This window comes from Lacerta agilis, chromosome 2 (assembly GCF_009819535.1).
Source record: "Lacerta agilis isolate rLacAgi1 chromosome 2, rLacAgi1.pri, whole genome shotgun sequence".
Lineage (NCBI taxonomy): Eukaryota > Metazoa > Chordata > Lepidosauria > Squamata > Lacertidae > Lacerta > Lacerta agilis.
The window spans coordinates 109,483,654-109,496,322 of NC_046313.1; the positions used below are offsets into that span (position 1 = coordinate 109,483,654).

The 12,669-nt window shown below is 46.3% G+C and overlaps 2 protein-coding genes across 2 annotated transcripts in view; both read left to right on the forward strand.

The window, feature by feature from the left end:
- The window catches only part of LOC117042827 (complement C4-like), a 74,312-nt gene extending 72,735 nt beyond the window's left edge, over window positions 1–1,577 (forward strand). Inside the window, exon 41 of the mRNA XM_033142484.1 lies at window positions 131–1,577. Within this exon, the coding sequence (XP_032998375.1) occupies window positions 131–272 (142 nt within the window). The 3' untranslated portion in view covers window positions 273–1,577. The remainder of the gene's footprint in view (window positions 1–130) is intronic.
- A 2,232-nt stretch (window positions 1,578–3,809) lies between these two features.
- On the forward strand, window positions 3,810–11,646 carry LOC117042720 (zinc finger protein 883-like). Its single transcript, XM_033142341.1, has 4 exons — window positions 3,810–3,961; window positions 6,587–7,298; window positions 8,583–8,679; window positions 10,208–11,646. The coding sequence occupies exons 2-4, from the start codon at window positions 6,615–6,617 to the stop codon at window positions 11,434–11,436; spliced, it is 2,010 nt and encodes a 669-aa protein (XP_032998232.1). The 5' UTR covers window positions 3,810–3,961; window positions 6,587–6,614; the 3' UTR covers window positions 11,437–11,646.
- The last annotated feature ends 1,023 nt before the right edge of the window (window positions 11,647–12,669 follow it).

Below are 12,669 nucleotides of genomic sequence, written 5' to 3' on the forward strand. Positions count from 1 at the left end.
TCAGCGGTCCTCCTTTCCCTCTGGCTCCCTTCAGAAATGTCTGCTTGAGTGCTGTTTACTGGGTTGTAATTTAGGGGAAGGAAGAAAGGAATGCCAGGCTAATCTGAACCCTGACCCAACCTCTCTGCAGGCCACAGTATCTCCTGGATTCGAACTCGTGGGTGGAAGAGCTGCCGCAGCCCAAGAGATGTAGGAGCACCAACTTCCGCAACCTCTGCAATGAGCTATCGTCTTTCACCACCGCCTTTGTGGAGGCCGGCTGCCGCATATGAGCTCCAAAACAGGACCAGAATCTTCTGTGCTCACCTGTGCCTCACCCTTTGCACACCCCCCCCCCCCGAATCTGAGATGCCAAAACGCTGCCTCTCCTGGTTGCTATGTGACAACATTCATTCGGTGCCTTGTGCTTAGCCCCAAGAGGATTCAAAAACTGAACAGCTGTCTTGTGCTTCCTTCCCAACTTTGTGTTGACTGGGGATTGTGGGAGTTGTAGTCCAAAGCATTTGAGACAGACAGAGGCCAACAACCTCTTTAAATGCAAACTGAACCAAGTTGCTCCCTAAGCCATTCCCTGCACTTGACTGGTTTATTGACAGAGATTGAGGCCATTGTATTGAACAAGGTTGTATTATCCTGTATTATCCTGGCCTTGGATCTGATTTTCATCAGAGGATGCAGGTGGGTAGGGATAAAGCACACTCCCTATAAGGTTTCTAGGTTTGCTTTAGCAACCTGACAAATTAGACAAACCTGCACCATACAGTGTTGAGATCCAGTGCGCTTGGCGGCACATGTATCTCAGTGCTGTTTGTGTTTCTGTATTTTGACCAAGGGTTTTCAGCCAATAAATTTGACTATTTGGGGCAATGATGCAGCCGCTGAAGAAAGCATGTTCTAGAAATTTGAGTCCTGCAAGTGGCCACAGGCAATATTTTAAGGAACTCACACCGGAGTTAAATAAAACTAGCAGTTTCTGCTTGGAGACTTAAACTGATTCAGAAGAGGGAGGGAGAGAAATGGGTAGGGTAACACAGAAAGGAAGTGCTACACAGCAGGAGTGCCAGCTTGGACCCACGGCCGACCGTGGGTGCCTGGGGCCGGAGATGCCATGCAGTGTGCATGGCCCTGGTACTGAAATTTGTGGGTGCCCGACGCTTTAATGGGGAATTTTCTGGGTGCTCAGGCACCCAGGGCCCCAGGGAATCAGCATCTATGCTACACAGTCATGCAATCCTGCTGGTACTTGCATCACCTCCCACCTCCAGATAACTTTTCCTGTGAGCTCCTTAGCACAACAGCTTTGGTCTGTGTGTGATAGTTGTTCGGAGATTACGACAATCACTCTTGTGAAATGAGGACGTGTTGGTTATGGAGGTTTATCCTCTAAAGTGTCATTCATTTTTATATTTCCAAACTGCTTGAAAGCATTAAAGTGGTACATGATTTAATAAATAATAATAACAACTAGCCTATAATCTGTAAGAAAAAAATCCTTTGCATTGAACGCCATGTTGCACTCAAATGTTTGCACTATTTTAAGCTGCTATTGTAGTCAATAAAGGAAAACAGTTTGCCAAGTTTTATTTCCCTCATTTCTGTTAATACTTTGTTGTTCCTGCGATGAAAATGAACAGTTCTGAAAGCAGAGTGTTGTGGGTGCCCTCACTGCCTTGCTGCAGAAATATCAGAATTGTGCCTTCCACCAGCTGCCATGGAATGTGCCCAGCTATGTCCAGCTGCTCTCCTGCCCCTGTCAATACTACTACCACTTTATCTTTACCCTCTCATTTCCTTAAAGACAGTGTTATGCCAGGGCCTAAGAGAGTTACATACACTCTCCTCATTTTTTAACTGATGCAGGAAGGCAAGAATCCCAAGTCTTAAGCAGCAGCTTCATTTGCAGATATTATTAGCAATATTAGCCAGCTCTGGATGGCATCCACCCAAGAGTTCTCAAAGAACTCAAATGTGAAATTGCTGATCTTCTAACAAAAATATGTTAACTTGTCCCTTGGATCACCCTCCATAACAGAGGACTGGAAAGTAGCTAGCCAATGTAATGCCAATTTTTTAAGAGATACAAGGGCGTTCTGGAAATTACAGGCTGGTTAGCTTAACATCTGTCCCTGGGAAACTGGTGGAAAGTACTGTTAAAGATGAAATAACCAAGCACATAGAAGAACAATCCTTGCTGCAGCATACTTCTGCCTGGACACTGAGGTCCAGTGCCGAGGGCCTTCTGGCGGTTCCCTCGGTGCGAGAAGCCAAGTTACAGGGAACCAGGCAGAGGGCCTTCTCGGTAGTGGCACCCGCCCTGTGGAACGCCCTCCCACCAGATGTCAAAGAGAAAACCAACTACCAGACTTTTAGGAGACATCTGAAAGCAGCCCTGTTTAGGAAAGCTTTTAATGTTTAATAGATTATTGTATTTTAACATTATGTTGGAAGCCACCCAAGAGTGGCTGGGGAAACCCAGCCAGATGGGCGGGTTATAAATAAATTAATAATAATAATAATAATAATAATAATAATTATTATTATTATTATTACTACTACTACTACTACTACTACTACAAGGAAAAGCCCTGTCTTAGTTTAACATAACTAAGATTTGTTAAGAAGCCAAGTTCGTAAGGTTGAACTAACTACAGCTTAACCAGAATTCCCCCAAGTATGGATGTAACAAGAAACTCTGGTTACTTTTAAAGCACACACTTCTCAGCAGCTGCACCAGATGGGAGGGATGTGCATGGGCCTGTTGTTTGCTGATGCACCTTCCCCTAGCACTAGAGGGCCTTTGAGTCAAACATGGATGACAAATCGCTTTGTCAGATGCATGGTGTGCTTTTCTCAACTGGTGGAATAAACCTTCACACACTTTCTTGGATAAAGCTCTTTATTGGGTGTTCTCTCCTTCACACCACAAAGGAAGACCTATTAAAAAGCAAAGTCTAAGACCTATTAAAAAGCAAAGTGTAAGGGCAGAGCAAGGCATTTTAATCTTGCTCCACCCGGGTCCTAGTCCACCACCCCACTTCCTCTAGCCACTTCCCACAAAACACCTTAAAGCAACATCGTCTCCAGGCACTGTGGTCGTCTGCAAGGGATTCCCATCGTCTCCTGAGACAGACTGACAGGTGCCCCTAAGAATGACATTGGTTTCACACAGAGAAAACGCAATGTCTCTGTGGTTGGAGGGCCATCTGTCATGGTTGCTGTAGTTCAGATCCCTTGCATTGCAAGGGGTTGGATTGGATGACCCTCGGGGTCCCTTCCAACGCTACAATTATTTCTCTCTCTCTCTCTTTCTCTTTCTCTTTCTCTCTCCCTCTCTCTGTCTCCCCTCTCCCTCCTTCCTTCCCTCCATCAAGGGTTTTTTTTTTTTTTTAAATTGTAAAATCAAACCTATGTTTATTTATTACAGAATAACAAGCATGTGGTTTCATAAACGATTGCAAACAATGTCAAACATGGGTGTCTTCCCAGACCTATAACTCCCTCTACTAGCTCTCCCTCACTTAACCACTTCTTAACTATTTACTTGGCTTCTATTCTCCTAACTGGTTTTGACTTAGTTTCCCTGTTACATTAACTTCACCTACGCACACTCTTTCCTAACTCACTCCCACTCCAACCAACCTCCCAATTCCAACCCACTCCCACAACCAACTGACTCTCTATCTCCACTGCCCACTAACCATCAAGGGGTTAAGTGCAGCGAGCTTCGCGCGCCTAGAGAGGAGGGAAACCAGAACCACATGGCGAGGAAGGGAAGGGAAAGAGTGCGCAAAGAGATAGAAAAGCAGTGAGGTCACTTTCCTGCCCCACCTTCTCCCCTTCCTGGTGCGAAGCTTCCCTTTTGCACCGCCAGCCCTCCCTCCCCCTTCCCCATCATTTCCTTCTGCTGGGGGAGGCAGGAGCCCGAAGTGTGGACGGTCTGCAAAGGCAGTGGAAGCAACAGGCGAGTGAATAATAATAATAATAATAATAATAATAATAATAATAATAATAATAATAATAGGTGTCAGGATTCCTGGGAGGGAGAAGAGGGGTGGGAGGTGGGAATCGGGAGAGCCAGAGATGTGGCGGGGGATCCAAACGTTTTCCCAGTCTCCCAGGTGGACGAGGACAGGCAGGAGTACCTAAGATGAAACGTGCTGGCTAACCCTGGCTAACACACACACACACACACACACACACACACACACACACACACGTATGCTAACAGCAGCCTCCTTCTGCAGAAGATCTGCAAGCTCGGCGGCAGGAGCAGCTGCTTTGCATTGCAGAAGGTTCCCCGGGTTCAGGCGCGGAGTGAAGGCACAAAGTGCCCCCGCCCTCCCAGATCCAGGACACGCTAGCAGCCCATGAATATGTGATCAGCACCACAGCCAAGCACACACAAGCCCTTCCAGGAATGAGCAGCACCTGCGGTTGGTGCACCTGCCTTGCCTGTAGAAGCCCTATGTTAAGTCCCCAGCGGCATCTACAGGTTCAGCCTGAAACCCTGGAGAAGCGCTGCCGGCCAGTTTTTTTGACAGCACAAAGCTGAGGTGGATCGATGGTGTATGTTCCATTTTCCAGGACAGGAAGAAAACTCTGTAAAGGAGAGTGCCTCTTGTCTCTCTGTGTGATGTACTGCACTGCTCTTAGTCAGCAGGCTCACATGCCTTTCATGCAGAAGATCCCCGGTCCAACCTCCAGCATCTTTAGATGCTGCAGGTAGAGACCACTGCCTGAAACCCCGGAGAGCCTCTGCCAGTCAGTGTAGGCAATTCTGGGCTAGATGGACCAGTGGCTTTGGCTTGGTTTAAGCCAGTGGGGATTGCTGCCTAGTTGTGTGGGGATCTTGATGTCTTCCCCGAGGTAATAGGAGAGGTGGAGATTATCATGACGTTCAAACGCCTCTTAAAAAGCATACATTCCATGCTTGTGAGCTGAGGTGACGTCATGGTTAGAGAGTTGGACTAGGACCTGGGGGAGCAGGGTTCAAATTCACTGGGTGACCATCGCCAGCTCTTAGCCAAACCTACCCCACAGGGTTGTTGTGAGGATTAAGACCCTTGGACACCACCTTGAGTTCCTTGGAAGATAAAGTGGTTATTTAAATATAGTATATAAACTGGTTATTTAAATATAGGGCATCCTGATCAAGTTTGCAGATAACACCAAATTGGGAGGGGTGGCTAATACCCCAGAGGACAGGATCACACTTCAAAATGACCTTAACAGATTAGAGAACTGGGCCAAAGCAAACAAGATGTATTTTAACAGGGAGAAATGTCAAGTACTACACTTGGGCAAAAAAAATGAAAGGCACAAATACAGGATGGCTGACACCTGGCTTGAGAGCAGTACATGTGAAAAGGATCTAGGAGTCTTGGTAGACCATAAACTTGACATGAGTCAACAGTGTGATGCAGCAGCTAAAAAAGCCAATGCAATTCTGGGCTGCATCAATAGGAGTATAGCGTCTAGATCAAGGGAGGTAATAGTACCACTGTATTCCGCTCTGGTCAGACCTAACCTGGGATACTGTGTCCAGGAGAGAGAAAGGTTGTTTTCTGGTGCTCCAGAGAAGCGGACACGGGGCAATGGATTCAAACTACAAGAAAGAAGATTCCACCTAAACATTAGGAAGAACTTCCTGACAGTAAGAGCTGTTCGGCAGTGGAATTTGCTTCCAAGGAGTGTGGTGGAGTCTCCTTCTTTGGAGATCTTTAAGCAGAGGCTTGACAGCCATCTGTCAGGAATGCTTTGATGGTGTTTCCTGCTTGGCAGGGGGTTGGACTGGATGGCCCTTGTGGTCTCTTCCAACTCTATGATTCTAGTAAATAATAATAGTAATAAATAGTAACAATGCTTATCTGTGTCTAATCAGAAGTAAGTCCTGTTGCATGCAATGGGGTTTACTTTCAGAGAAGTAGGGTTAGGATTGGAGCCTTTGATGTTTACGCATTCCTGACCTCCTTTATTTTTATTAGGTTGGTCTCGCGTACAAAGTCCAGTTTTATTAGTGATCAACATTTCCCCCTTTATTTAGTTTTTACTGAAATGTTATTGAACACGGCATCCTTTTGCTGTAGACAGCTTAGATATTTTAATTCTAGTAAGCCCTGTAAAAATAAAATTAAAACGGCACCTCCCACATCACATGCAAGAGGGTGGGACCAGTAATGGGAGGGGACAAAGTTTGCAGAAGTCCCATCTTGAAATGCTGAGTGACTGTTGAGGATCAAAAGTTGAGGGAAAGGAGTGGCAAGGTAGTGTTTTGGTTGCTATGGAATTGCTTTATTTCTGCGTTTTAACTATGTGTGGATTTTATAACTTGATTTCATATTTGCAAACCACTTAAAAAGCCTTTTTGGCATACATACAGACAAATAAATAACATTAATTGCCGAAAATCAATTTGTCTTCACAATGTGGCCTTAAGTGCACGTCCACAAACATTGGCTAGATCCTCCCGCCCCAAATTGGGAAGTGAGAGGGATGTGGTGTGTTCAAGGGAGACATTTATTTGGTCCAAGCTTCCACCGCTTTCCTTTTTTCCACTTAACCTGATTGAATTTCCTTTCCTGTCTAGGTGCCGCGTGTGCCAGCCAGGAGTCAAAATGGAGGAGCGGGCCTCGCCAGGACCCAAGTCGGCAGAGGGCATGCCAGGGAAAGAACTTCACATTGTCCACGTTGGGACGATCGCGGAATCGATTCCGCCTCGGGTTAAACAAGAACCAGAGGAGCGGGTGCAGGAGTTCTGGGAAGCCGGAAAGCAAGAATTCCTGAAAACAGCGGCACCGTCCTCGTATCCCATGTGGGGAGACGCACAATTGCCTCGGCCCCCGACGGAGAAGAGCTCTGCGGGAGCGTCAGACACTAAGCAGTGGTCCAGAGAAGAGGGTGCGGATCTGGCCCTGCTAGGCCTGTGTGGCAGGGAGGTCCACGAGGCTCAGGGAATCGCAGAGGCCTCTGTGGGAGTGAAGGAGGAGATCCCGGACACAGACGCCCTCAACATGGAGATGCGCTGCCAGCGCTTCCGGCATTTCGGTTACCGGGAAGCCGAGGGCCCCCGCAAGGTCTTCTGCCAGCTCTGGGAGCTCTGCCGCCAGTGGCTGAAGCCGGAGAGACACACCAAGGAGCAGATCCTGGAGCTGGTGATCCTGGAGCAGTTCCTGATGATCCTGCCCCTGGAGATGCAGTGCTGGGTGCGGGAGAGGGGCCCGGAGACCGGCAACCAGGCCGTGGCCCTGGCGGAGGATTTCCTGTGGAGGCCGCAAAGGACGGAGCGGTCGGAGCAGAAGGTGAGGGCAGCTTGCTTGTAGAGTGGGAAGGGACCTCGGGAGGTCCTCCAGCCCAACCCCACCTGCTCAGTCTGTAGGGTCTGAAGTTGATTTATTAAGTGTATGTATCCCACCTTTTCTCCAAGGAGCTCAAGGGACACTGCAGATCTGAATTCACCACTGCGCTACTGAATACACACCAGAGTGGATTTGATTTAAATCACTAGTCAGTAAGGCTTGATTTAAAATATATATTTTTTTACAGAAAGACTCATTCTTGCTGGTATAATCTTAATATTTACAACCAGATGACTGTTAATGAATAATAATAAATTTTCAGAGTAGTTTTTACAGTTATATCAAAAATTACTGATTTGGTTATACTGTTAGAAATACATAGGCCGACAATTATGAAATTATTGTGAGGTTGAATAAGTTAACTTGTTTATATTTGGAGAACTTTTCTGCTGTACTTTATTGGAAGGTGAAAAATAATAATTTCCTTAATAACAATTTAGACAATTTATTTAACTAGCACAATAATGTTATAGCATATGTATCCATGTTTGTTAACTGATGTGGTTAGACAATTAAACAAAAATACTTAGACTGAGTTTTAGCACACATGAAAAACTTAAACAAATTCTTCTTTCCTGATGAGTAGCCTTTGGACTATAATGTAACTTAAATAGATAACTATCTTTAGAAAGATTATTCCTCCGAAAGATTTTTTTTTTTAAAAAAAAATCTGATTTAAATTGTTTTTTAAAAAACCCGACTTAAATTTTTAAAAAATCTGATTTTTTTCATCTTTAAAAAAATAATTGTTTTTTCCCACCCTGATACACACCAACATACATGTGCATATTCACAAGCATTTCCAAACTCATTAAAAAAAAACATATTGTCCTTATTCCACCTGCCTTGCTCCACCCTCTAGTCTTTGCTTCTCAATTTGTATTATATTATTTTATGTACTGTGGCTTGCCGTTGTTTTATTGATTAGTTTAGAAATTGTTTATTGTAAATGTTGAGTGGATTTCTGCTTAACTTTTATATGTTGATATTATTTTATATTTAATAATTGTTGAATGTTACTTTTTGATGTAGGTTGCTTATTTTAAAGTTTTGTTTTATTATCACATTTTTGTATTGCATTAGATTGTTATAAGATGTACATTTTTTGTATTTCTTCTGCTTGTAAACCGCCTTGAGTATCGTTAGATAGAAAGGCGGTATACAAATAAATTATTATTATTATTATTATTATTATTATTATTATTATTATTATTATTATTCCCCCAGACAGTGGAGGATTTGGATAGTTCTGCTGCCGGTTCCCCCAAGTCAGAGCTGGATCCGTCAGACATTGTGAAGATTGAGTTGCCCATGGATGGTGATGGTGAGGAGACCCAAAGTGGGGTTTGGGGTGGGGAGGTGGGGTACAGGTGAGGACAGAGCCCTTTGACGGAAGATTGAAGCTGCTGGTCAGAGGCAGGGATGAATCTGAACATCAGTTTCTGGAAACCACAGGAAGGGACACTGTTCTTGTGCTTATTTATTTATTTATTTATTTATTAATATATTTATTAAATTTTATAAAACAACAAACAAATACAAACATTATCAAGCATGATCATCACATTATATCACATTGAGTCAAAACTACAATAAAAACCTAACTATAACAACAACAACAAAAACATAAAAATATTACTTGTACCTAATAATTGTCCCTCACATTGTATATAGACTTCCTCCTATCTCCTCTTCCCGCGTTCCTTGTCTATCATCTTTAGTAATTTCTAAACATCTTGCCAAATCTTATTTACTATAAAATTACCTAATTATTTAATCTTGAGTATTTTTCTTACCTCATATTCATCTATCTTAAACACTTAACCTTACTCTAAATCTACAGTCTAGCCTTCCTTCCTATTTATATCTAATTATCAATCATACGGGACACTGTTCTTGTGCTTAGGGCTGAGCAATATATTGATATGTAATCGTGATATCGGTTTCATAATTTTTGACCTTGCGATATATCACAAATCATAATGTTTGTGTGTGTTCTGCAAAAATTACAATATGGGGAAAAACATGAAGTCGGCCAGTGCTTCTCTCGATTCCTGCAGCCCCTGTTATTTTATTTTTTAGAATTTATTTATTTGGTTTTTCAAATTAATTTTTTTACAGAGATATATATATCAAACATAAATCATAAAAACAAGATTCTGAGAAATCTCCTGGACTTCCATCCTCCCCTTTGTGGGTATTATTATTAATCATTTCCTCCCGCAACTTTTGTGATGATCCAAATCTTTTACATCTCCATTGTGTCCAGAATTCACCCTTAGACTGCAAGTGATATTCCAACCGTATTAATGATTTTAACGGTTTATGATGGTCTTTAAGATAAGTTATAACTATTCCCCATTCCTTATTAAAATCTTGGTCTTCCTGACTTCTGATTCTTCCGGTCATTTTAGCCATTTCAGCATAATCCATCAACTTCATCTGCCATTCTTCTCTGGTAGGGACTTTTATCTTCTTTCCATCTCTGGGCCAGTAACATCCGTGCAGCCGTGGTCGCATGCATCTGTAGCCCCTGTTAGCTCTGCCGGCTCAGCTCTCCCCCGACTCATGCAGGGGGGCAGCGGATCACAAGAGCAGTCACCGGCAAAAATCATGACGCAGGAAAAAGGGTGAAGCTAGCCAATGCCTCTACTTAGCTCGGTATAGTGCGATGTTTAGCTGCTGATATATCACATAGTTGAAAAGCAGATAGCGTCCAGCCCTACTTGTGCTCCAATCATGTTTGCTCGTTTCCCATTGGCCTCTGGTTGGCCACTGTGAGACCCAACGCTGGATGGGACATTGGCCTGATCCAGCAGGCTTCTCTTAACCCCTTATTTGCTTTATTCCAGGAGTCAGTGACCAGCAGCAATACATCCTTGGGGGAGCAGCTGGCTTGGAGGAGGGTATGTACGGCCGCGTGAAGAAGAAGGCGGTTCTGGGCCCCCGTCCGAAGACCCCGAAGGCGCTGCCCAAGGAGAAGCCCCACAAGTGCCAGTACTGCGGGAAGATCTCCGACTGCCGCGCCCACCTGATCATCCACGAACGGACGCACACGGGCGAGAAGCCGCACAAGTGCTCGGCCTGCGGCAAGTGCTTCACGCGGAAGGAGTCCCTCATCATCCACGAGCGCTTCCACACGGGTGAGAAGCCGTACAAGTGCTCGGCCTGCGGCAAGACCTTCAGCGACAAGATCGGGCGGCTGATCCACGAGCGGACCCACACGGGCGAGCGGCCCTACAAGTGCCCCGAGTGCGGGAAGAGCTTCGGCACGCGCTGCAACCTCCTGCGCCACCGGAGGGTGCACACAGGGGAGAAGCCTTACCGGTGTGCCGAGTGCGGCCAGAGCTTCCGCTACCGGCCGCAGCTGGTGATCCACGAGGGCAGCCACAAGGGGGAGAAGCCCTACAAGTGCCCCGAGTGCGGGGAGAGCTTCAGCCAGACGCGCCACCTGGTCATCCACAAGTGGACCCACACGGGGGAAAGGCCCCACAAGTGCGCCGTCTGCGGCAAGAGCTTCAACCAGAAATCGGACCTCGTCACGCACACCCGGACCCACACGGGCGAGAAGCCGTACGCCTGCTCCGAGTGCGGGAAGAGCTTCATCTCCAGCTGCCAGCTGAGGAAGCACGAGCGGATCCACACGGGGGAGAAGCCCTACCAGTGTGCCGAGTGCGGGAAGCGCTTCACCTACAGCTCGCACCTGACGACCCACAAGCGCACGCACACGGGGGAGAAGCCCTACCAGTGCGCCGACTGCGGCAAGTGCTTCATCTCCAGCTCGCACTTCACTGCCCACAAGCGGACGCACACGGGGGAGAAGCCCTTCCGCTGCGCACACTGCGGGAATGGCTACATCCAGAGGTCGCAGCTGGCCAAGCACGAGAGGTCCCACACGGGGGAGAAGCCCTACGCCTGCTCCGAGTGCGGGCAGAACTTCCGCTGGAGCCAAGGCCTCAAGAAACACATGCGGACGCACACGGGAGAGAAGCCCTACCAGTGCCCGAGGTGCGAGAAAACCTTCTCCAGCTCCTCCAACCTGTCCCGGCACCAGAAGATCCACACCAGGGAGAAGCCGTAACAGTGGCTTCGTGTCCGGATCCAATGGTGGGATCGCGGGTGCGGTTGGGTGCAGGGATACCAAAGATGCGACGTCCAGAATGCCAAGGGTTGAGTTGTAGAACTTTATACAAAGAAAGGTGCAGACTTCCAGCAAAACAAGTGAATATAAGCATATCTGAGCTCCTTGCTACAACAACTACCGTATTTTTCACTCCATAGGGCACACCGGACCATAGGGCACAGCTCGTTTTTAAAGGAGACCCAGAATTTTTTTTTTCCTGGTTTTCCTCCTCTAAAAGCCCTGGTTTTTTTTAGGATCAGCTAAACGTTTTGCAGCTTTTTTTGCAAAGGGAAAAGCCCTGGTTTTTTGAGGATCAGCTAAAAGTTTAGCAACTTTTTTTGCAAAGGGGGAAAAGCAAAGCTCCTTTTGCAAGGGGGGAAAAGCAAAGATGAAAAGCCCCGTTTTTATGGGGTTCAACTCACATTTCTGCAGCTTCTAAAGGAAAGGGAGCCTTTTCTACAGTTTCCAGACAGATAATCTAATCAGCCAGTCACATGTCACTGGGGAAACAAACAACCTCCCTCTGCAGCACATTCAACAAAGGAGTGCGGGGCAAGAGAGCGGGGCTGAAAGGGAGCCGGGGACTCTTATCTCTCTCCCGATCTCTTGCTGATCAGCTGCTGAGCGGGGTCCTTTCAACACCCCCCTTTCTCTTTGTAAAATAAAAAAGCATGATCCTCTTTTGGCCCCAGGGACCACCACTCGCTTCATAAGATGCACAGATATTTCCCCTTACCTTTTAGGAGGAAAAAAGTACGTCTTATGGAGCGAAAAATACGGTAATTGTGGGGTTATCTTGACTACCAAGATGGCATCTGCAGGCCTTCCAGAACATGCCATCTTTGGTTCAGCACACTGACAAGCAGCACTCTCACCTCTCTGACACCTCACCCTGACAAGGCCTCTGATGCTCCTGCAACAAAAACCCGCTTTGAAGGACTTATTTCTCTTCTCCCTGCCAAAAGGGACACTCTGCTCCAACTGCCAGCTGCCTGGGAACTGCAAGGGAGGGGCACTCTGGCTCACAGAACCAGCAAGTACAACAAGGGCTGCTGGCTAGCTTTTTTTTTTTTGGTATTGCTTTATGCCAGGTTTGGGGAACTTGTGGCCCTCTGGATGCAAGACTCCAGTTCCCATCATCCCCAGCCAATGTGGGCAATGGCCAGGAATGAAGGGAGCTGCGGTCCAGCA